The following is a 23,248-nucleotide window of genomic DNA, read 5'->3' as shown; positions in this document are numbered from 1 at the left end:
TCAACCCCAGCCCCAGCCACAAATGCAGAAATGCAGAGGTGCGCGCTCTCGCCAGCTGTGCCTCGTCTAGTTGGAAATTCTCTGAATGATCTGTGTGTTCTGAGAGATTCCAGAGCAGACTTCCTCATTTAGTGATAAATGGATCGGACTGATTGCCAAATGCTGAGAGATTCCACGGTAGCCTGCACATGCACTAACTGCTGCATCCGACTGGTTGCCGATTGCTGAAATTCCAGAGCAGACCTCCACATGCACTAACAGATGCATCGGACTGGTTGCCGTACATTGAGAGACTCCAGAGCAGACCTGCACATGCACTAACAGATGCATCGGACTGGTTTCCAAATGCTGACATTCCAGAGCAGACCTGCACATGCACTAACAGATGCATCGGACTGGTTGCCGAAAGCAGAGAGATTCCAAAGCAAGCCTGCACTTGCACGAGCAGACCTGCACATACACTAATAGACGCATCAGACTGGTTGCTGAATGCTGAGAGATTCCAGAGCAGACCTGCACATGCACTAACAGATGCATCAGACTGGTTGCCAAATGCGGAGAGATTCCAGAGCAGCCTGCACATGCATGAGCAGACCTGCTCATACACTAATAGATGCATCAGACTGGTCGCTGAATGCTGAGAGATTCCAGAGCAGCCTGCACATGCATGAGCAGACCTGCACATACACTAATAGATGCATCAGACTGGTTGCCGAATGCTGAGAGATTCCAGAGCAGCCTGCACATGCATAAGCAGACCTGCACATACACTAATAGATGCATCAGACTGGTTGCCGAGTGATGAGATTCCAGAGCAGGCCTGCACATGCACTAACAGATGCATCGGAATGGTTGCCGAAAGCAGAGAGATTCCAGAGCAAGCCTGCACTTGCATGAGCAGACCTGCTCATACACTAATAGACGCATCAGGACGGTTGACGAATGCTGAGAGATTCTCGAGCATACCTGTACATGCACTAACAGATGAATGCCATGCAAAAATAACTACACATCCAAACAGGACATGCACTAGAACCTTGACCTCTTACTGCTTGAGTCTGCCTCTCCTGGCTTCTGTCACTGCCCCCTAATCTTCACTTTTAGTAAATTCCCTTCTGTTTTAGTAATGTGACCGTCACAGTACTCTACCAATGCTCTTCAATCAAACTGTGCTGCCCTGGACACCCACCCAGCTTTTTCAATGTCAGAAACTTTATATAATCTTCCTTAGTCAGGCTGTTATTCATCAGAAGCTCAAGGGCCTTCACCACTGCAGAGAACTGTCATCCACCTCATGGTGGCTCTACAGCACAACAGGCAGATCAAATCCCACACTATGAATCACACACAGACCTCCGTCAATGCAACTCGACCCCTAACCTGCAGTTCAGTTATTGACAGGCAAATCTTTCCCAAACAAGCTCTGGCCCAACCGTGTGCACCCCCACACCATATAAACCCCACAGGCGTCTACGGGTGCACTTGATTTCAGATCTTTTATTCCTCTTGTGGAGGGTGGGATGAGGGAGAGAAACATGTATGCACCTAAATACAGGAATGGGACACTCTTAATCATAGTCGGGGGAGAGCTGGACTACATCTGAACACAACAGGAAGTCACAAAACTCTACCATAGTGCTGTCCTACCGGACACAATGGACTCACCAGTAAGCCATTCGCCACATTCTCTCTTTTTACCCTGAAGTGACAGTCATTACTAATAATAAAAGTGAATTATGGGCTGAAGTTCAATCAGCAGAGTGAGTCCTTACCTGAACTAAAAAGAGCATGGGGCTCTGGGATCTAAGATCAGCATTAGGGTTGTAGAGAGGGCAAGAAAAATGGCAGGCCGACCCACTCCTTCACTAAGAGGGCAGTAACCTAGCAAGCATGTCGTCTCTCACCCTATGCGCAGGGTTTCCAGCCTGGCAAGGTTCTGAGCCATGATCGGACTAGGGTTCCCCCTTCTGGGCCTAATCCACCTTGGGTAGCTTAAGGCATGAACTCTGGGTCAGAAGTTTGCATTACACTGGGCAGGTGGAGTATGTGGAATCCGGGCTTTTTAAAAACTGAATTCTGCTCTCAGTTGCAATTACCCTTTCCATAAAAAATGGTTCCTGGCTCCTATTCTTCACCAATCCCCACTCTTGCCGTTTGGCGCCTTCTTGGGCATTCAACAACATCTCTGCCTGGTGTACCTTGTCAAATGGGTTGCTGGGCCTTCCCTCATTACTCACCTTTTTTTGGTGTAAAGACATAGAATCGCGCCACCACTAAGCCTAGGCTGGTGCTATTAAGCCATCTATATGCCTTAGTCCCTATTACAACTATTGTCTGGAAATCTCACTCTCTCGCATCCTCACCCATCACACCTGCTGGTGCTGCACCCCATAGCACGATAACAGCACCTGAGTGGTAATCACTCATGACCTAACACCTCCCATGTTGGCTCGAAACAAGAACACCATTGCAAACCACCTACTACTGCTTGCTCTATGTGTAGGTAAGCTCTTCAGTGTTCTCACATGGGACTAAGTGCTATAACAATGCTACGGCACAATAAAAGCTTTAAGATCAACTGCCATCAAGCACTTCTACTCTGAGCTAAAGAATGACTTGCTAATCAAGCAGTGGGAGATCACAGAACCTGACTTGCACATATTCATCGGTAATTGCTGCCAATTTGTATTAAAAAGAAACAAAACAAACGAGTCCTATGCCATCCGACACTGCGCTGCTAAAATCCAACAGGACCTGCAGCATAGCCAAGCAAGTCCAGGAGGTTGAAAGTCGAGCCGGAAACACGCCCATGATCACAGCTGAAACTAGCGACTGTGATAACACCTAAATGTAGGTGAAACTTGGCAAACACAGGAAGTCAACATTTCCAAAGACATTCACATTCGCTGGGTACATTGTGCATAATGAGACTAGCTAAAGACTGATTCACAGAAGACAAATAAACTGTTTACACAGGTATACATGTCTGTGTCAATATACAGGCAAGGAGCAGAGCCCTTGGCTTTCATCTGCGTCTGTGGGCGGTCCAGGAGGCGAGGTGCATGTCTCAGGCCACTTCGGGCAGCCAACTGAGAGGCAGTGTGAGGAGTACTGGCATCAGGTCACCAGTCAACCTGAAAATACCTGTGAGCAGCAATCAGCTTAATGTCTCATTTCATGTATGAAACGTGTTGCCCAAGGTCCCCGAGCTTCTTGCCAAGGAACAGTTAATACTGCGCGATCAAGAAAAGGTTTAAATGCATAAAGGACCATGGATTGTCAATCAAAGTTTAATGGTATCTGGGGGTTGACCATAATGGACCAAGACTCTGGGTCTGCTGAGGGTTGTAGAAGGTCCCATGTGGAGACGACAAACACTAACCTTCCTGCTGCCTGAGCGCATTGGAGCACAGGCTGATCTAAGAGATCCTTAAAGATGTAACAAACCCATGCACATTGGAGACCTCCTACGTGTAGGCGCTGAAGTACGTCACCCACTGGGGGACCCCTAGCCTTGGTCCTGTATGGTAGAGTTACAGAGTACAAGTCTGCCTATAGGTGCCAACCTAGAGGTACCTCTCTGGAGGTAACAAGTCCATGCACACTGGGGACCTCCTAAGTGTAGGCAATGACGTACGTCACCCACTGGGGGACCCCTAGCCTTGGTCCTGTATGGTGGAGTTACAGAGTACAAGCCCGCCTATAGGGACCTCTCTGGCGACTCACATAAGATATAACTCCACCTGTCTTAGTGCCTGGATAAGTACGTGGCATGCCAAAGACCACAAACATATCCAATTGGCAGAAACCAACAACCACCGCTTCAGGAAACACTGCTTCGTTCCATGTTACAAGGACTACATGTATCAATTGGTGTCCATGCCCACAACAAATCTAGAAATCCAAATCAGCACAAACATTACTATGCAACGGGATCCCTCTCGATAAAGTTTAAATAATTTTAATTATAATTCCTCAGGAGCCAAAAAGTATAACTTTTGTGCAGAGCTACTGGCCTTGCGGATTTTTCATGTGAAAACAATCATGGGAGAGCGGTGAAGCCATTTAAGGACCACACAAAAGAGGTAGAAGGTGCTATATTGAAAGGTGACTAATGACTCCCATTAAGGGCGCTGCTGGACTAAATAGGGAGCTTTAAATGGGCCGGGTCTGGCAGGAACTAAACATGGGCAAAGCTCAAATATGCCTCGAGGGAGGTACAACGAGCCCAGATATTCCACCCTTTCATTAGTGGCGACAATAACACACAATGTGTGATACACAAAACTGGGGTCTGTGCACAAAAAGGAGTGCTGGGGCAGGCAGACAAGGTGAGCCGGGTTTAGAGAGTGCAGACAGTGCAGAGAAACGCTACCCCGGTTCATGGAGTGGGGGCTGCGGTCCAGCCAACAGACCTGAGGTGAACGAGGGTTACATCAGTCCTTGGTACAACAGTGTGTTTTTTTTTGGTTTAAACACACAAAAAGAATGTTGCATTTAAGGAACTGTACTCACAAAGCGCAAACTGCTCCCTAAGTCTAACAGGGCATTTGAAATTGGTGATATGGATGTGGTTGTGGCCACAAGGAGAAGAGCTGAAGAAGCCGGAAGCAGTTTTTGGAAAGATGAGTTTTTGATGCTTTCCTGAAGGCCAGATGTGGGTCCGCGGCGCAAATTAGACTGGTTTGTCCTTTGTACCGTTTGGAATATTGAGCAAAATGAGAAATGTATTTATAGTTAACTTAGTGACTGCAGCTACGAAAAAGTTTTTGTGGTTCTGTTCACATTCTTAGTGTGCTAACCTGAGTTTCCTCTGCTTGTTAAACGTTTTACACGTTCTGGACATTATAGTAAACACAACGAAAACAGGGATTGAGTGCGACAGGTAAATGGACAATGTTATCAAAAAGGAAATGACTTTGTAAGAGCCAGAGCACATTAATCATTGTACTTTATATAGCCCTTATTACCCTTGACGAGGCGTTGAAGCGCTTAACAGCTCATTGCATGTCCTTATCTACTTATTTCATGCAGTGAAATCGTTCAAAATATTTATAGAAAATGTTTTTGCACACAGTGAGCTTTCTTTTATGGGGGCACAAATGGAAAGACCTGTAGGGGGGAAATTGGGAATGTGAATAAAACACGAAATACCTTCCAGGGGCACCACTTTTGGGTGACCACCACTCGGGTACAAATGGGTCGTTTTCAGATTTATTTTTTCATAAATAGTGCCCACTCTTCTCATTAAATGCACAAATGTAGTAAGTGCAATAGAAACCTTCAAATCTATGTTGCTTTTTTCAAAATGACCAGTGTTCTTCATTTCAAATCTAAGGGGGTGGAAAGGGTGGACGCATACCAGGTGGAATATCAACCATCCAGTTAATACACTGCTACCGACTGATTTCTGCTAGTCTTTGTAAAGATAACTTCCATGCAGGAGATGACCAAGCACGTGAGTGCATCGGTGCTCGGCCTGACGTTTAGGCTTTCATCCTAATTCCTGGAAGCCACATGGCAGGCAGATGATTCTGATGCATACGCGTGCCTACCACCGAGAACTGGACATGTCTATGTTCCCTGGCCTTTCCGTCATGGCCCAACAAACGTGCATCAGTGCTGGTATCGTCCCAGCATGGCCCAGAGCCCACACTGGATTTAGTTTATTGAACTTAGAGTTTGTTACTCTCTGGGCAGAAGCTGCGCTGTGAAGTTCAACCCTGTTTTACATTATTTGGAGAATTTAACCCTTTCTCACACATCCCTCGACTGCAGTGAGAATGTTAAATACAGTTCTCACAATTTTGGGAAAAACTGCGCGTTCTCGAATACTCCTGGACTGGAGCAAAAATAGTATAATGGATTCAGCACCGTCGGAAAGCCCCTGCTGGCCTTCTTGCCCAGGGCCGGTGCCCCCACGGCTCATCTCTTCTGGGCACGGGGATCCATGGTGGGCTGCCTCGTCCCTGAGTGCAGGGCTCCGAGGATACACCAGATGGCGCCACGGTCATGCTGGTTATGCAGACAAGCTTGGCTAAACGCGTCTCCGTTACCGAAAGCTTCATAAATATCACATTTCTTCTGCTGTTCTTTTTGTTCGGCTAATACCGGTCAGGCCTGCCAAGTTTCCCATTTCCCAGGCCGATATGTGAAGAACTATCAGGGTTGGCAGTGAATGAGGAGGATGGAGGTGGGCACAGTACAGTTGAGATGCTGTGAGGGGTCGATGGACCCTGCACTAAGGCGGGAGTACACACAACAAGGTTCACGAAGGCACGTGGACACAGCTTGGCAGGAGATGTTATTGGCCGTGGCATTGCGTTAGTAGCTGACGCATACAAGCAGGTGGGGGCACCTGGGCAAAGGTTGGTGAGGTTGAATTTTACCAAGGGAGCTCTCCGGGGTGGCAGCATGTGCTGCAGAGCTGGTTGCAGTTTCCAGGTAGAACTTCTTCGGACTGAGATGCATGATCATAGGTGGCAGTCTGAATTGGCACTGGGTGTTTACTCGCAGGTGGGGGAGCATGGGCAAAGCTTGGAAGGTTATGGGCGCCTGGTGAGAGAAGTACGGACTAGCACGGAGAAGTGCACGGCAGATGTTGGAAGCTCAGAGGGGAGTGGTCAGATGCATCTCTGCTGGCAGCATGCGTGGAGTGGCACGGAGAAGTGCACGGATAGATGCTGGAAGTTTAGAGGGTAGAGGTAAGGTGTATCTGGGCTGGCAGCATGCGTTGACTGGCACGGAGAAGTGCACGGACAGATGCTGGAAGTTTAAAGGGTAGAGGTAAGGTGTATCTGGGCTGGCAGCATGCGTTGACTGGCACGGAGAAGTGCACGGACAGATGCTGGAAGTTTAGAGGGTAGAGGTAAGGTGTATCTGGGCTGGCAGCATGTGTTGACTGGCACGGAGAAGTGCACGGACAGATGCTGGAAGTTTAGAGGGTAGAGGTAAGGTGTATCTGGGCTGGCAGCATGTGTTGACTGGCACGGAGAAGTGCACGGACAGATGCTGGAAAGTCAGAGGGTAGAGGTAAGATACATCTGGGCTGGCAGCATGCGTAGACTAACAGGTGGGGGTGCACGAGCAGAGCTTGAAAGGCGAGAGGGGCATGGAGACGTCTGGACTGGCAGCATGAGTGGACTAGTAGGCAGAGGTGCATTTGGAGAGCTTGGAAGGCTTTGGGGGCGTGGTCAGAGACGTTTGCACTGGCAGCCTGTGTTTCTAGTAGGTAGAAGTGCATGTGCTGAGCCTGGTGTGATAAACATGCATCCTCTTCCATAGTCCCTTCCCTAGACTGGCACTGCATTTTAAATGGCTGACCGGAAGCTAGGAGAGAGAGAACAAACTAGTCTATCCAAATTTAACATATTAGCTAAGCAAGTCTCTTATTGTATTTGTAACACACTAAACCTTCTCAACAGCATGAACCACCCATCAGTGTTCAAACAAATACCTGTATCTCTCCTCCTGTAGCCGCACGATAAACCTTCTAATCAGTATGTCTACCCACCCACCGCACAGCACCAGTGCCCAAACACAAGTGCCTGCATCTCTCCTCCCGCAGCCCGGCATCAAATCTTCATATCGTCAGCATGTACCACAGATTACCAGTGCCCAACCACAAGTAACTGCATCTCTCCTCTAGCAGCCAGACATTAAATCTACTCATCAGTTTGTCTACCCACCTCACAGCATCAGTGCCCAAACACAAGTACCTGCATCTCTCCTCTGGTAACCAGACATTAAATCTACTCATCAGTATTTAACATTCACCACACATCACCAGTGCCAAAACCCAAGTACCTGTATCGCTCCTCCTGCAGCGTCTGCATGATCAGCCGATAGTCCGTCTGGTAGAGGCCCTTCAGGTCCTCCAGAGACTCCTCCAGCCGGACCTGCGTCTCTCGGATCTCCTGAATCTCGTGCAGCAGGACGTCGAAGCCGGAGTTCTGCATGTCCAGGGTGTTGGACTTGGAGCTGCAGGCCCCGCCGGGGGCGTCAGCGGCGCTGTTGGCCCCCATGGAGCCGGAGGTGGCGCTGGAGCAGTCCTCCTCGCTGCCGTACTTGGGGCTGGGCTGCAGGTTGGAGATGACCCCCAGGCCCTTGCCGCCCTCCTCCATCTGCGGCTCGTCCAGGTTGGAGATGTTGTCCGCGCTGCCGAACTTGTTCCGGATGAGGGAGGCGATCTCCCGGGGCTTGGAGACCACCGCCCCCGCGGCGGAGTGCGTGGCATGGGAGAAGCTGGAGAGGCCGCCCCGGACGCTGTCCACCACCCCCTCGCTGAAGCCGGTGACCTTGGCGCCCACGCCCTTCAGGCCCTGGTGCATGTCGCGCAGCACATCCTTGGTCTGGCGGGGGATGCCGTTGTGCTCGGCCTCCCGCAGCCGGCGGTGGTAGTGCTCCAGCTTCCGCTGCAGCTGCAGGATGGTCTGGGCCGACTTCTGGTTCTTCTTCTCGAAGACCTGCTTGATGCGCGCCCCCTGCTGCCGGTCGGCGTTGTTGGCCAGCTTGAGGTACTCGGCCACGTTGTCGTCGCGGGCGGTCTGCTCCACCTTGATCTGCTCGGTGAGCTTGAGGATCTTCTGCTGCAGGTGGGTGATGGCCGCCCGCGTGCGCTGGGGGTCCAGGGCCCCGTCCACGCCGTCCGCGCTGATGGAGCCATCGGTGCTCGAGGCGATCAGGCTGCTCTGGGTGAGGGTGCTGCCTTCCAACCTCTCAATCTGCGGGGAAAGGAGAACAAACACACGTAAGCACATGTCAGGTTCACTCGGACAAGACCCAGCAGTGCATCAGAAAGTTACAAAGATTTACTTTTAAATACGGGCAGGAAGGTGCGCCCAGCAGTCACTTCTACAGTGTTCAGGGGCGGTCACAGGGGGGAATTCAAAGCCCAAGATAAAACACTGCAGGGGCGGCTGAGGCAGGGGCAGTCAGTGTACAGCAGGTGTGAGGGGCATCTGTGGCCTTACAGCGACAGTGTGCCCCCTTCATGACGAGGTATGCCCACGAGGGCATCCTGCACGGATTGGTGATCATCACTGTTAAAGTCAACACTCTCGATGAAAACTTCAAGTAACCACTGGGGGCTACCGCAGTGGGCCCCACGCCCCCTCAAGGAGCCCGAACACTTCGGCTCCAAGCATCCCTGCAGGAAGGTCGGAGTGCCCTCTGTAGAAGATGAGGGGGTTTGAGTGACATCTCCATCAGCCATGTGGGACATTAGTCAGTAAAAGGAACACTTTCAATCCACAGATCCAGCATCCTGGTAAGCCTCTGGGCCTGTGGGCTGGAGAAGTCCCCTGCCCAGGAAATGCCAGCACTCACACCCCATACATGAAATAGATAAATTAAATCACCCCCCTCACCAACCCCTCTGACAACCCGACTGTGACAGCCCAGCCCCCGAGAGGTCACAGCGGTGTTACAAGAAACGCACCTGTGCAGCCAGCACAGGGGCGCAGCGCAAGAATCTCATGGTGGAGACAGAAGACGGGGGGCATCACCACCCCGATGAGGAGGTACTCTGCCGAACACAGCAGGGAGGGGCTGCCTCGTGGGACTACTGCACCGTTGCAAAACTCTGCACAAAAACTGCTAACACACCCGCATGACTTTTTGTGAAGTCACTGCAGCGAGATCCTGCCGAGTGTGACTAAAGCAGTGATGAGCTCGCTACCCCGGGGGCGCTGCCCCTCCTCCACCCCTTCCGGGACTCACAACGGGGTAACCAGACCCTCTAATCCTATCAGACACCTTCCTCCTTCAGCCTGCAGCATGCTCAGGGTGGAATATGCGCCGCTCTTTCTTTAAAGCGCGCACCTTCAATTCCCGCCCCATGGACAGAGTTTAAACGGCCTCTCTAGTCATTCTTGACGCCATTTGTATTTGTAAACTGCGTCTTCAAACTGCAAAATAGCCAAATAACTTGGATCACCACACCCGAACCGGTTCTGGAAGGATCTGTGGTTTGTATCTCATTCCACTACTATTGCTATGGTTTAATGAAAAGTATAGTCCAGGTCACTGATTAATGAACCAGAACGCGTGGTTTTTCGGCAGAAAACGTACAGACGCATGTAGCTTAGAAAAGGGAACGAGGGCTCCATTTAACCGTGCATGCCAAGATCACACGTGCCAGTTTAAGACAACTAACTTAAGGGTGCCTACAATCTGCAAGAGGCGCAGGCTCCGACATGGGAAACTAAGATCATGAAGGCGCAACAGAAGTTACGAAAAGCAAGCACAATGCACCCGGCAGAGCCGCGACAGCTCGGTGGGTTCAACGCTCGCTGCAGAGCCCAGGTTAACCTGCGCTCTCCACCCTTGCGAGCTTTATTAAAAAAAGATAACTGGCACACTCACAACATCCTCACGGCAATATAGTAGGAAGACGTCGCATACGTTTGTCTGCCTAACTTCTGACCTCAGTCCCACTCTGGCCTTGGTTGTAGCTCTTAAGTAGCCCAGTTTACGGCCTGAACACTTTCTAAATGGGAAAAGAAAAAATCCGCATACCAAGGTTTCACCCCATTGATGGAGAAAGGTCCCAATTACATTGAACACATGCTTCTCCCAAGCCCATCTACAAAATCAAGTTACACACTTTACCTCACAGCCCGTGGTGAAAGCAGCTACGACATTCTCCTGCTTAATACGCAGAGCGTCTCTGAGGCGGGCACAACTCGTGTCCAACAAAAAAGACACGCCTTCCTTACGGTCTAAGCAGTGAAGGTCTAGCCTCAAACCGTAGGCCCGGTCACTTGAACGGCTTCCACCTTCACAGCAGAGGGGGGTTGTCCAGTAATAAACTAGCGCCCCTCGCAGAGGCGTCTGTGGGAGCTACATTCCGACACCCCTGAGGGGAGGCCGGGCATGCCTGACCACCGCTCTCTGCGGGAGGCACGGAAGGGTCTGTGCGCGCCACGTCCCTGGGCGAGCGAGCCTCTCGCATGCCAGGAGGGGCAAACCTGCCCGGTGCTTGCAAACTGGCGACGTTTCTGTAGAGGGCTTTCAGCCCCGCCAACTTTGCCTAACCCACGCACCACTCCGAGTGGACTCATTCTGGCACAATGTGCAGTGTCCGTGCATAGCATTGCTACCCCTGGCCCTTTGGGGATGCGGGGACCCGAACATACAACCCCTCGATGCATGCGACATAATAAATGAGTGTCTGAGGGTAAAATAGGTCGCAAGTGTATTGAAATTCCATCCGCACCCTCTCTTAAAGTTTAACATGATATTTAGAAATATTTGACATCATGGGGTCTTAGATTACCATGAAATAGGTTTAAAAAAAAAAAAAGAGTTCCATACCAGCCTCCCTAAATCTATCTTCCCCGGACCCCAAAATCCTTCAGGTGACACTGCTCGGAGAGGGCGGCCTGGGAGCTCCGGCGGACCCTCGCCACAGTTGGCGCGGCCACCCATCCCTCAGTCACCCCGGGCTATTGCTGCATGGAGCCATCAGTCAGGAGGGAGCACATTTTGAGCAGTCTGAGAAGCGTCGGCAGGAGCGGTGCCGGGGCTTCCGTGCACCGGGCCCCCAGATCTCGGATGCTCGCGGCGGGAGTGACCGACAGTAACCCTGAAGAGACGGGGCGAGCGGGCGGGCAACCACGGGGAGCCTGAACACCCCCCACGAGAATGAGTGAAGGCCCGCGTGAATGAATGAATGAGTGAATGAGTGACCCTACCGTGCGCTTGTTGCGCCGCAGCAGCTTCTCCCAGTGCATGGTGGAACATCCCTGCCGAGCTCCGGGCGCAGGACCGGCTCCGGGCCTCGCAGCGGCCGAGTGACTGAGTGCACACCTGAAACTGACTCTCGGAGCCCGGCCCCGCCCCGAGGAGGTAAACACCGGCACGTCACCCGGCATGCACTTCCGGACGGAGCGGTGACCTCATCCCGAGGGAAGCGGGCCCGGGGGACGGAATGTGACCGGGCCGGGTCCAGTCACCGGGAAGTATCCCAGGGGCGCGTCCCTGCCGGCCCCCGGGGCGCCTGGGAGCTGTGATATTGTACCGCGTACAGCGCTTGGGCATGGATCTAGCAGCGGCTCCCATATAGCGCTAAAGGAGGGGGGGAAAGAGGGCTGCTGTGCTGAACTGGGCTGCCAAGCACCGAGCACCCGCACTTTTTTCTTTGACTAGAAAGAAACCGAGAGTAACAGCACTTTTGGTAGGGGTGCAAAGTCTTTAATACGAGTGAAGACTTTTTTCATTAAGAGCCAGCGTTGGTGAGACAGTGAAAAGCCAGCGAAATTGCAAGTCAAGTACTAGCTGGCTCCAATGACGGCGAGGAAGATGCGCCTCGAGGCCGCGTACAGCGCTTGTTGCAGCGGCAGTGCACTGGAACCAGTGCAGTGAGGTGGACATATGGCTGAGGGTCCCTTAGGCTTCTGCAGGAGGGAGACCTGCTGAACGGATCGAGTGAAGTACACAGGTCTCACTCTCAGGCAGGCCCTAGGAGCCCAACTGCTCACGAGTACTCGATCGGAGCCACGCTGCCTCGGAGTGCTTGGGCACAGTGGGTCGGATCCGCGCCCGTGGTAGTCCCTCCTGCTGCAAGCACTGGAGACAGAGGCCGCGGTCTATAGTTTAACACTACAGAGAGGTGGATTAAAGTAGGGAGCTGACACCACGGTCACTGCATACCCCTCAGGAGGGCACAAGTACAGAACTTTTCTCAGGACACAAGTGCCTCCAGAAGTCCTGCTCTGAGCAGGCGTGTCACTGCAGCACGATGCACGTCTGCAGGTTTCTAAGGGTGACTGGGTCTGGTGGGGTTGAGTCTGCGCTGAACGCAGTGCCAGCGAAGAGGGTACTTCTTCAGGCCCCGGATGGGGGGCTAGGAAGCCATCCCGTACTGTACACTATCGGTGCCACGCTGGGCAGCATCCAGCGCCACAAAACCGGTTCAGCACAGTAGCGAGGAAAAATAATTCGTAAATAAATCTACTTGGGTTCAAAATATACGTTTTCCATTTACGCGTTTTGTAAATCGCTGGGTTTCATATGACAACTTTGGAGAGCTAATAGTGTTTTACAGAGAGATGTGGGCACTTGTGGGAAGGGGAGACAACAGCATTAAGCACGTTTCTGGACTAATGGGAAGCAACCCCCCACATCCAGGCACTCGTTTATCCCATCATCTTCATGCTGAAAAAAGCGCCAAGAGGCCTTGTCAGTATATGGACCAATAAGCTCCCACTGCAGCTCAGACTCCCTCTCTCATTGGTACACGCTAAGTAAAGAAGTCATTTGATGGCACTCAGGTTGGTATCTTCTTGGATACATAAAGCTCCACGCTGTCCAACGGAGGGGTCTGCGCTATGTAAGCACCCCTTCTCCAAAAAATCACAGAGGCGGAGTACATTCTTATTCCTGTTTGTGCTCATTCGGGAGAGTTGGTTTCTATGATGGTGGAGGATATTAACAAGCAAACAGGCACAGCAGCGCCACATAAAGGCGAGATTTGTAAATACTGATAGGAGGCAGAAGCCAGATGACTTAGGAGGTAAAACACTCACCAAAAGCTGGTTCATGGCCTACAAAAAGTCACTGAATGTTTTTATTTAAATTAAATATGCTATACAAGCGAATTTCACATTTCACCTTCCAACACTCGTTGATGAAAAAGAGAAGTAGGTCTCAACCACCCAGAAGAGACAATGCTCCCTACCACTACGAGATACTTGATAACAGCAGCAAACAATGCATACACCAAAGCTAGTTTGGTGCCAGAAAACTTACAGGAGTGGCATCAGAGGGAGCTGGCACAGCACAGGCTCTGATGGCAGTTTCTGTTTTGCTTGCGGGTAGTTGGCCTGCTCGGACTGGGGACTTTTCGAGACTGGAAAAGCCCTAAACTAGCTCACAGCTGGTTCTGTAAAAAGGGGTCACCAATTCAGGACTGGAGCTCTGCACAGGACATCTGCAAGGGCGCCTACTGCACTCTTCGTCAGAGGAGCACTTAACAGCAACTAACAAAGTGAAGCATCTAAATTCAGGAGGCCTGGAGGACAGCGCAGCGCAAGATGGAAATCAGCGCAGGATGGAAATCACTGCAGGATGGAGATTAGATCAACGCAGGATGGAAATCACTGCAGGATGGAGGTCAGAGCAGCGCAGGATGGAGATCAGAGCCGACCACAAGAAGCAGTGCATTGAAAATGAGTGACCAACACAAACCGAAGGAATGACCTGTAATTCAGAAATACTCTCCCTACATGGTCCAGGCCTCACTCACTCAACGCACCTCCCTCAACACTCTGAAAACAAGACTGATCCTCCCACTTCCTAAACAACCTACGAACTCACTATCCATTGCTCATCACACATCTACCAATCCAAGGAAGATGGCTGAGACAGCACTCACCATAAAACTACACAAACCAATCAGCAAGCGCCTCCTACATAACAACCAGTACAGTTAAAACTACAATACAACAGTGAGGACTCTAGATCTGAAATGCTACATAGGTGCCAGCTACAGCGCTACCATGAAGTGTGAGACCGTCTCGCCAGGCAGTCAGACCCAGCCTGAGTGAGCAGCACCTAAAGTGGTCATCTATACTTTCCTACAAGTATGAACTTGCTCGACTATGGCTGACTGTGCTAGTGTCTGAACGGGAGGGCTGCAGGTGTATGTGACCCTATCCACACACTTAAGGAAGGGTTCCACTGCGTTCTTGCCTTTCTGCTGTCCCTCAACAAACTTCCTGCTCAATTAGCTCCTCTGAATGGGTTTTGTTTTTTAGATTTGTGACTTAAAGACATTTCTTGTTGCAAGTACTGAACTTTATTTTAGCTATTCTGTTTTACTGCTGGATTATTAAAAACTCCTTTTTCAAAGAAATACATTTGATTTTACTCTGTTCTTTAAGGAATGTGGTGATTTCCATGTTATGTATTGTATACAAATTCAAACCTCTAGCCATCGGACACGGCAAACCTCAGCTGCTCGTCCACCACAGCCACTAGAGTCAAGAACAGTAAGAGGGTCTGGTCTAACGTGTGCAAGCGATGGTATTCAGGCAGTGAAAGGAACTAGAGTTACCAAACCCTGATACTGAATGGGGCTCCCTACAGACCCCTTTCTGCAGCAGGACCAGGAGAAAAGCTCTAACTGCAGCACTTGTTGGATGGCAGAGCTGCGACTAGAACTCCGATTTGTGCAGCGAGCACCAACGACTGGAAGGTAGACCCGAGCAGCATGTACCAGTTACTGCAAGGCAGACCTATGCTGCATGTCCCAATAACTGCAGGGCAGGTCTGCACTGCATGTATAATGACTGCAGGGCAGGCCTGCGCTGCATGTCCCAATGACTGCAGGGCAGGCCTGCGCTGCATGTCCCAATGACTGCAGGGCAGGCCTGCGCTGCATGTCCCAATGACTGCAGGGCAGGCCTGCGCTGCATGTCCCAATGACTGCAGGGCAGGCCTGCGCTGCATGTCCCAATGACTGCAAGGCAGACCTATGCTGCATGTACAATGACTGCAAGGCAGACCTATGCTGCAGGTACAATGACTGCAAGGCAGACCTATGCTGCAGGTACAATGACTGCAAGGCAGACCTATGCTGCAGGTACAATGACTGCAAGGCAGACCTATGCTGCAGGTACAATGACTGCAAGGCAGACCTATGCTGCATGTACAATGACTGCAAGGCAGACCTATGCTGCATGTACAATGACTGCAAGGCAGACCTATGCTGCATGTACAATGACTGCAAGGCAGACCTATGCTGCATGTACAATGACTGCAAGGCAGACCTGCACTGCATGTACAATGACTGCAAGGCAGATCTATGCTGCATGTACAATGACTGCAAGGCAGATCTATGCTGCATGTACAATGACTGCAAGGCAGATCTATGCTGCATGTACAATTACTTCAAGGCAGACCTGCACTGCATGTACAATGACTGCTAGGCAGGCCTGCTCTGCATGTACAATGACTGACAACTTATGTTGACACATACGTCTTGGTGTGACTGCCATTTTGTTTATTTAGATGCTCCAAGATGGGAAATGCTACTTGGGGCGGTAGATTAAAAAAAAAAAAAAAAGATGAAAAACTTGGACGAAAGTGCCTTGTAAAACAGATCGGCAACAAATGGCAGCTGTTGGAGAAATAAAAAATAAAAAACACACAAACAAAAAAACAAAAACACTTTTTTTTTTAAATGACCATGCTGGGGGGCTTGCAGGATCAACAAGGTAGCAGGTGGGGAGAAGTGCACATAGTGGGGGGTATGGCTGGGGGGTAGAGGGGGGTTGGCAACAGGGAGAGAGCGAGGAAGCACCAAAGGAAATAAAATAAATAGCCAAGTTGAGAGGAGCAAGGGATGATATAGGGAAGAAGGAGTAGAGAGCAACATGAAACATGGGGTGGGGAGAGGGTATTTTGTCAGCAAGCGTGCACGAGAGGGTGAGCAAGAAAATACATGCACTCTTTTGGAGTACTAAGAGCAAAAGAAAACAAGCATTTGCAGTGCAATGAGTCTCGCATATTTCGAACAAGTTAATTGTTATCTTTTGACAACAGCGCCCATGAGCAAACACAGAAGAAAACATGAGAAGAAACTGAGAATAGACGACTTGGCAAAATAAAATAAAGTTAGCTTTAAAAAAGAAAACTTTGCAATTTTGTTTTCCCTGCTCGGCAAGTTTTTGCCAGTCACAAGCCTTCTGTCTGCGAGCCACCCAAAGTTAAAAACAACAAATAGTACCTCGATCGTGTCAGGAGCAGCGCACAGGCACTAATGAAGTTGCATGCATTAGTGCTTGATCCCTGCTCCACACAGAAATGGAAGTGATGCCAGGTGTGCCTTGACAAATTACGAGGCTGTACAGAAGAGTGCCACGCAAACCAAAAAATGGCTAGCGACAGGCGGGCTTCCAAGCCGTTTACTGAACACAGCAGTCTCTTGCAAGTGAGACACATTCACTCGAAGGCTAGACCCTAAAAAATAGTTACCTGAATGTGAGCAATCGAAAGATAAAAGTCATCCAATCACAAGGATGGTAGAGAGACTACCCAACAGTGGAGGGACAAAAACAAAAAGACGAAGGAAAAATCACAGAATAACAAGCAACCATATGAGAGCAATAAGTAAGTCACCCAATGGTAAGCAATAGGCTGAACAAAGACTATTAAGTGTTGCTTTGGTCACCCAGAGGTCTTTCAATGACAGACAGCGAAAAGCTCTCTGTAGTCGATACTTTGAAATGCAACCTGGTTGGCCATTAAGTCACAACAGGTGTAGTACAGGTATCAAAACAGAAATTCAACAGTTTTAAGCAACTGCTATTATACACTGCTTACGAACTTCACATATTATATCAATATAGACATACAAAAGCTATGGCAGTGCAAATTGTACTGTGGTCAGTTACGTATTACTGGTAAATTTCAGGATTTTTTGTTTTTGAACTGCAGTTTTTTTTTAGTATTAGAAGACCTAAGTATAATATAATATTACACAAAAAGTATATTTTATTCATTTGCAGTACTGACCTCATGAACGATAAAAAAAAATTTAAAAAAAAGAGTGCTGACATTTTTCAATTTGAGATTATCTCCTCCAGAGTCCTTCACCAGGACCGATAAAAAGTTCCATACAATAATATTAGGTTTTGACGGTAGATTTTGTATTGCAAGCACATTTTCACAGAGTCATAATGAAGAGTTTAGTTGGGAGTAAAACGGTTTTTAATTTTCAGTGCAGCGGAGTACACATACGTATACGGATGCAGACTCCATTCCTACTGTCAAGAAGATCATATCCATCACTGATCCACTTCCTTAGCACTAAAGTCAACCTGAATGTCCAGAATATTGTAGGTTTCCTTGTTTCCAAAATATCATTATGACTACCTCTCTAAAACTGCTAGGCTTGCTTTGATTAAATGAAGCCATTTTCTTACCTAAAATGGACCACAAGTCTTCAAGGATCACATTTCATTTTTATTTAATCTATTTAAGGCCTGGGGTACATTTTAGGATGTTCCTCTGTGGGGCCTGATCGAGAGACCCCAAGTCTGAAGGCGCGAGGCCAGTCAAACAGATGCGGAAGGAGAAGGTGGGAAAATGTCTGATCATTTACTTCCAACATAATGGCAAATGCAAGAGTGGGCCCTGGAAATGAAATCAATTTTCCATCACAAATATTCCAAAAAGAGGGGACACACAGGATCGGGGTATAAAGAAATGAGCATTAAGGCCACTGTTTTAAATGACCCTCCGGTGGTAGTGGTCACTCTTTGGTATTAGATACAGCTGTTTAGCGTGGATTGTCCTGCAGCCAATTATCTTTCGTCCACTCCTCAACCCTGATAAATATCAGGGACTGGAAAGGGTCTGAGCTACTGGGCACCTTCATGACACCTACATATGAGATTACTAAAAGCTGAAATCGGATGGACCGCTGGCGCTACTTCCCCTCTTCGGACATTATTAACATGCTTCCAATGCCCCCTCCCTCCCCCGCACGCCCACCCTCAGGTGGCGTGTAAGGGATCTCCCCTTAGAGAGGAAGTACTGCTTAAAGTACTGGCAATGAGTACTCAACGGGGCAGCTGTCAACTCGGTGAAATTGTCACTGAAGTTAGAGACGTTTATCCCCCTAATGCGTTCAGAGGTCCCTTCTGCTTTACCATCCTCCCCAGAAGCGACGAGTGAGGGCGCCAGAGCGATATAAAACACAGCGCACGCCCTCAGAGGACTAAAGCTCTCTAAACTCGAGGGGTAACAGAGTGAGAGTGAAACCTTCTTGCAGGTATTCGCAACCAGGATGTTTCTCTCCAGAACCGGCTCTACAGGTTGTTGCCAAGTCTGGGACTGAGACAAGTGTACATTGTTCAAGGAGAATGAAGCTCAGCTTTTTTGTTACTAATGGGCGGGCAGGATACAGTGGAACACAAAGCGAAAACGACCAGATCTTTGCCTGCGGGCCACGAAACCTGCACAGGAAGACGTGAATAAAAGGCGGCAGCATCCGCAGTAAATACATCCAAGCAGGCAGAGACTGCAGAGGTGACAACAGACTGACAGGGCCCGTGCCTGCTTACTCACACAGTACACAACAGGCTTATATTTCCAGCCTTGTGCAGTTGCTCTTTGCAGAGGGCAGAAAAGGTTTACATTTCTAATGTCAGAAAACACTGCTTTGGGCAGTGAATTCCACCAACAATTCAGGAAATGGAGTGGAATTACACCCACCAAGTCCAAGTCTGCAGGCATGCCCACCAGCATCGTACTGAAAAGGGGCAGAGACCCTGATCCGCGTGGCCTGTGAGAAACCAAAACGTGCACTTCCCCGCTTATCCGCACCCATCACTTGGGAGACAATTCCAAATACTGTCCGGTTCTAGTGAAAATCTGTGTTCCCCAGCCCCCCTGCTACTGCAACCAACTAAGTGTCACAGGAAAAAAGTAAATATCCTGGGGCCATTAACAGCGAAGTGCTACAGATGTGATGTGCCAGATACTCCAGAGACCACAAAATTCCAGCTACAACTGAAAGATCACCAGATATTGTTCGTATCCCCTAATGTAAATGACCAAATTCCAGAAAACCAAGAATCCTTGAGGTACCAGAAAAAACTACTCGTGCCCGGCAGTTTAAACAATACTAGTCTGTTTTGCCCCCTGTCACCCCAAAGTGCAACCACGAGCCTAGGGCACCAGAGAAACTGGACCAAGATCAAGGGAAATCAACCAAAAAAGTTTTTCTTTGGGTGTCTTTCATTTACTAACCTACCTGTCGGATCGTGGGCCCACATGGGAGAAGATCAAATATTGCTGTTACTAATGCTATGTGGTTCAATGGGAGCTATAATTGGTATGGATCTATAACTGGTGTACAGCCATGCTAGGTTATGCCCTGTGCAGAAATAATTTCTGCAACAGTTGGTAATTTGGGTGGTGGCACAACTTCTAATGGAATATTGCCATTAGGCAACAGAGAAGGGTATATATGGTGGAGTCCGGCTCTGCAGGACACCTTAATTTATATTTATTTACAGCAGAAACATTTACACCCAGTGAATGATAGAGTTTTATATGGTCAGTCCTTCTCAGCGGGAGCAGGTGGGATGACACCCTTCACATAGAACACACCAACTCTGGCATTCCAGCTTCTGTTTCTATACGGAGTATGGCCCATCTAGACAGCGTGGGGTGGCCCTCAAGCAGCCATGAGCAAAGTATACTGGTCGGAAGACGTGTTTGCACCTAGAACTTACAGATAAGGAGAGGGTGGTGGGAACACCTGGAATCTAGTAACCAAACCACGAACTAGGAGCGGTGACAGTGTTAGCATGAATACTGAGGCTCCAGACCCGGGGAGAGGCTCTCTCAGAGACGGCAGAATGTATAATGAAAAGGCACAACTATTATCATTGTTAAGGACGACTTTGGAGGCCGACTTAGTAGCCCTGGAGGGAAATGGGTAGAAACAAATGGAGCCCTTAAAGATGACATAAAATACACAAATATAGTGAAGTCGCAGCAGAAGGCCGGGCAGATAATCCGGAGAGGTCGAAGTAAATGGAATCACCGAAAAACGAAAAACACACTATACACCTAACGAGGGTTTTGGAGCAGTAAAGTGTTATAAGGGTAAAGTTATTCTAGACACTTGTAATGCACAATATCTAGGTTTATGTATAAACACAATATTTGAACAGTCTGATATGGGGCAGATCAGAATTACATTTTCTGGGGCTGGGCAGGCACACATTGCACAGGTCAGTATAGGCATGCATACCCCTCTGTCCTCCAAGGCCTTACATTAGTCACAGTCACAGTCACAGTCACAGTCACAGTCACAGTCACAGTCACAGTCACACACACACACACACACACACACAATGGCACAGGGCAGGCTTACTTACATTCACTGCAGGTAGGCACCGTATAGGCCACAGAACGCTTGCATTAGTTGTTCTGCGCAGCAACAAAATGCATAGGGAGGGTTTACATAGGCAGCCTTGGAGAAACCACACAATGCGCAGGCCAGAGCAGGACTGCTTTTCCTATGCCACACCGAGTGGGACAGGGAAGTTCTCACTAGGTGAACTGGGCAGTTACGCATCTCCTGGGACAGAGTGGTCTTACATTGGCTGTAGTTAGACAGATGGGCCCTGCATGGCACAGGGCAGGCTCACATTCGCTGTATATGAGCAGTCACATTTTGCATAGGGCAGAGAGCACTTACATTGGTTGTTCAGAGCAGTTACAAGCTGCCTGGTACAGGGAGGGTTTACCCTAGACAAACCTGGGCAGTTACACATCTAATTTGACAGAGAAGCCCCACATTTGCCGGATCCCTCATGGGACAGTTGAGTCCCACACCACATGGACAGAAAATGTTTACATTCGCTGTATTTGGTACACACTCCTTGGGAGGAGAAAGGATCACATTCCCCGAGCCTATGAAGTGACCAACCTCATCCAAGAGTTGCGTTGGAGTTGGAGGTACTTGTACATCCACCTGCACGGGTCATCGAAGACCTACATGTTCCAAGAAGTCGAACTTACTTTGGCTATTGCTTGGAGGCTTATGTACATGTGACGTTAATGGTGCGGGAACATCTTGTCTCACGTGGAAAATGTCTTATTAAACAAAGGTCTTGTTCCACGCACGTTCTGCTCTGGTTCAGCCAGTGTACCAAGAAACCAAGCCCATTGTCCTTCAGGTAGAAGGTGTTCATTGGACACTGAAATCCTGCACTTGGTAGTGCAATGTTAGCAGCCTCTCTGATGACTTAGGCTGCCCACGTACTAAATCTCCACCTCCACCTGAAGCAGGAACACTGTGCCAGGCAAAACCATAAGAAGCATAGGCAGCAAAGCATTCTCATCAACAGCACGTTCAGTTCTGGATCGGAATGTTTCCCAACCATGCATTAGTCACTGGCCTTCAACAGAAAGTTCAACGCTTGGACCACCACCCAGCCTTTCAGTGCCAAGAAGCTTAGGTGCTTTATGTGCTATACAAACAATAGTCAGTGTCTGCCAGTAGCAAGTAGGCCAGGTCTGCCAATGGCATGGTGCAGATAGGCTGATGTATTACAGATCAAAGGTTTCGGCAGGCATGGCGCCTCCGCCAGGGCAGATGAGCGTCACCCCACCCCCACCCCACCAGCAGCAGCCGCTGCAAACCTTTTACTGCAAAACGATAATAAATTGTGTTTATTATAGTTTTGTAACAAAAGGGGCAGGGTCACAGGCTGTGACAAGCACTATGGGGAGTGCACTGCGCACTCCCCTCAATGACCATGTGTGTTTGGCCGGCCGTCTCGGACCGGCCAAACACATATGCACCCATGGCTCTCTCCAGCTCGGCACTATGTTTCCATGCTGGAGAGAGCAGGCACAGGCTTCCCAGTTTGCCTGGGAGCGTCCTGGCTTGGTGCTCCCAGACAATCTGAACGCTGCTCTAAGCAGCGTCAGGATTGGCCACAGGGCATGGTGGGAGTCTGTGCCTGCAGCAGAGAAACAGAGCAGTAGAGGCGGCAGTGACGTTCCAGGTAAGTGTTTTTTATTTTTTTAATTAATTTTTAATTAATCAGCATCAAGTTAGCAACTCTGAGAACAGATGACAAAGGTACAGAGTAAAACATTGGCACTGCAGCCCATCAACCCTATTTGGAGATGCAGCAATGCTGGCACTGTAGCACAAACCAGACACAGTAAAGCAATGCCCCTAATTTCACCATGGATCCCAAAATATCACAATTAGATCAGTTTTGTGTGGCACACACAAGGGGTATGCAAGGATAACAAGTAGGTTGAAAACCCAAGCCCCAATTCCACAACCTGTGTTGAGGGATGCAGGGGAGGTAAATTAAGTCTTGCCAAGTTTTGAGTTGAAATAGTTTATTTCGTCAGTTTGCCCAAAAGCGTGCATATAATACATTAGATAAAATGTTACAATGGTAAATATAGACTATTAACTTAAAATCCGTTAAAAAAAAAAAGAAAAATTCTCATTACGGACAATAAAGACCAAACAATCCCTAATCTACAATGTGCTCAGCTTCTTGGTTTGCCCTGTATTGCCTGTCACTGTATATCAGACATTCTCTATTTGGGCCTTGTTAGCGCCACATGATCAGATTTCAAATCCTTAAAACCTTTTTGGCAATAAAATAAAAACACCAGTTAAAACTTTTATACCCCACCTACGCTATAACCAATGCTCATTCAGAACATGGCTTCTAAGTTAGTTATAGAAGCT

General features: G+C 49.1%; 1 protein-coding gene across 7 annotated transcripts in view; it reads right to left on the bottom strand.

Moving 5' to 3' along the window:
• TMCC1 (transmembrane and coiled-coil domain family 1) overlaps positions 1–23,248 on the bottom strand; it is a 422,180-nt gene that overhangs the window by 8,638 nt on the left and 390,294 nt on the right. For 4 of the 7 annotated variants that reach the window (XM_069206307.1, XM_069206310.1, XM_069206313.1 and 1 more), the window contains one exon: positions 7,807–8,723. In XM_069206307.1, the coding sequence (XP_069062408.1) occupies positions 7,807–8,723 (917 nt within the window). Of the gene's footprint in view, positions 1–7,806; positions 8,724–8,814; positions 8,835–9,439; positions 9,667–11,696; positions 11,892–23,248 lie in introns of those variants that run through there. The other 3 variants (XM_069206308.1, XM_069206311.1, XM_069206312.1) reach the window with 3 other exon arrangements.

The sequence above is a fragment of the Pleurodeles waltl genome, chromosome 9 (assembly GCF_031143425.1).
Source record: "Pleurodeles waltl isolate 20211129_DDA chromosome 9, aPleWal1.hap1.20221129, whole genome shotgun sequence".
In the NCBI taxonomy this organism is placed as follows: Eukaryota; Metazoa; Chordata; class Amphibia; order Caudata; family Salamandridae; genus Pleurodeles; species Pleurodeles waltl.
This window is presented reverse-complemented; position numbering and strand designations above follow the sequence as displayed.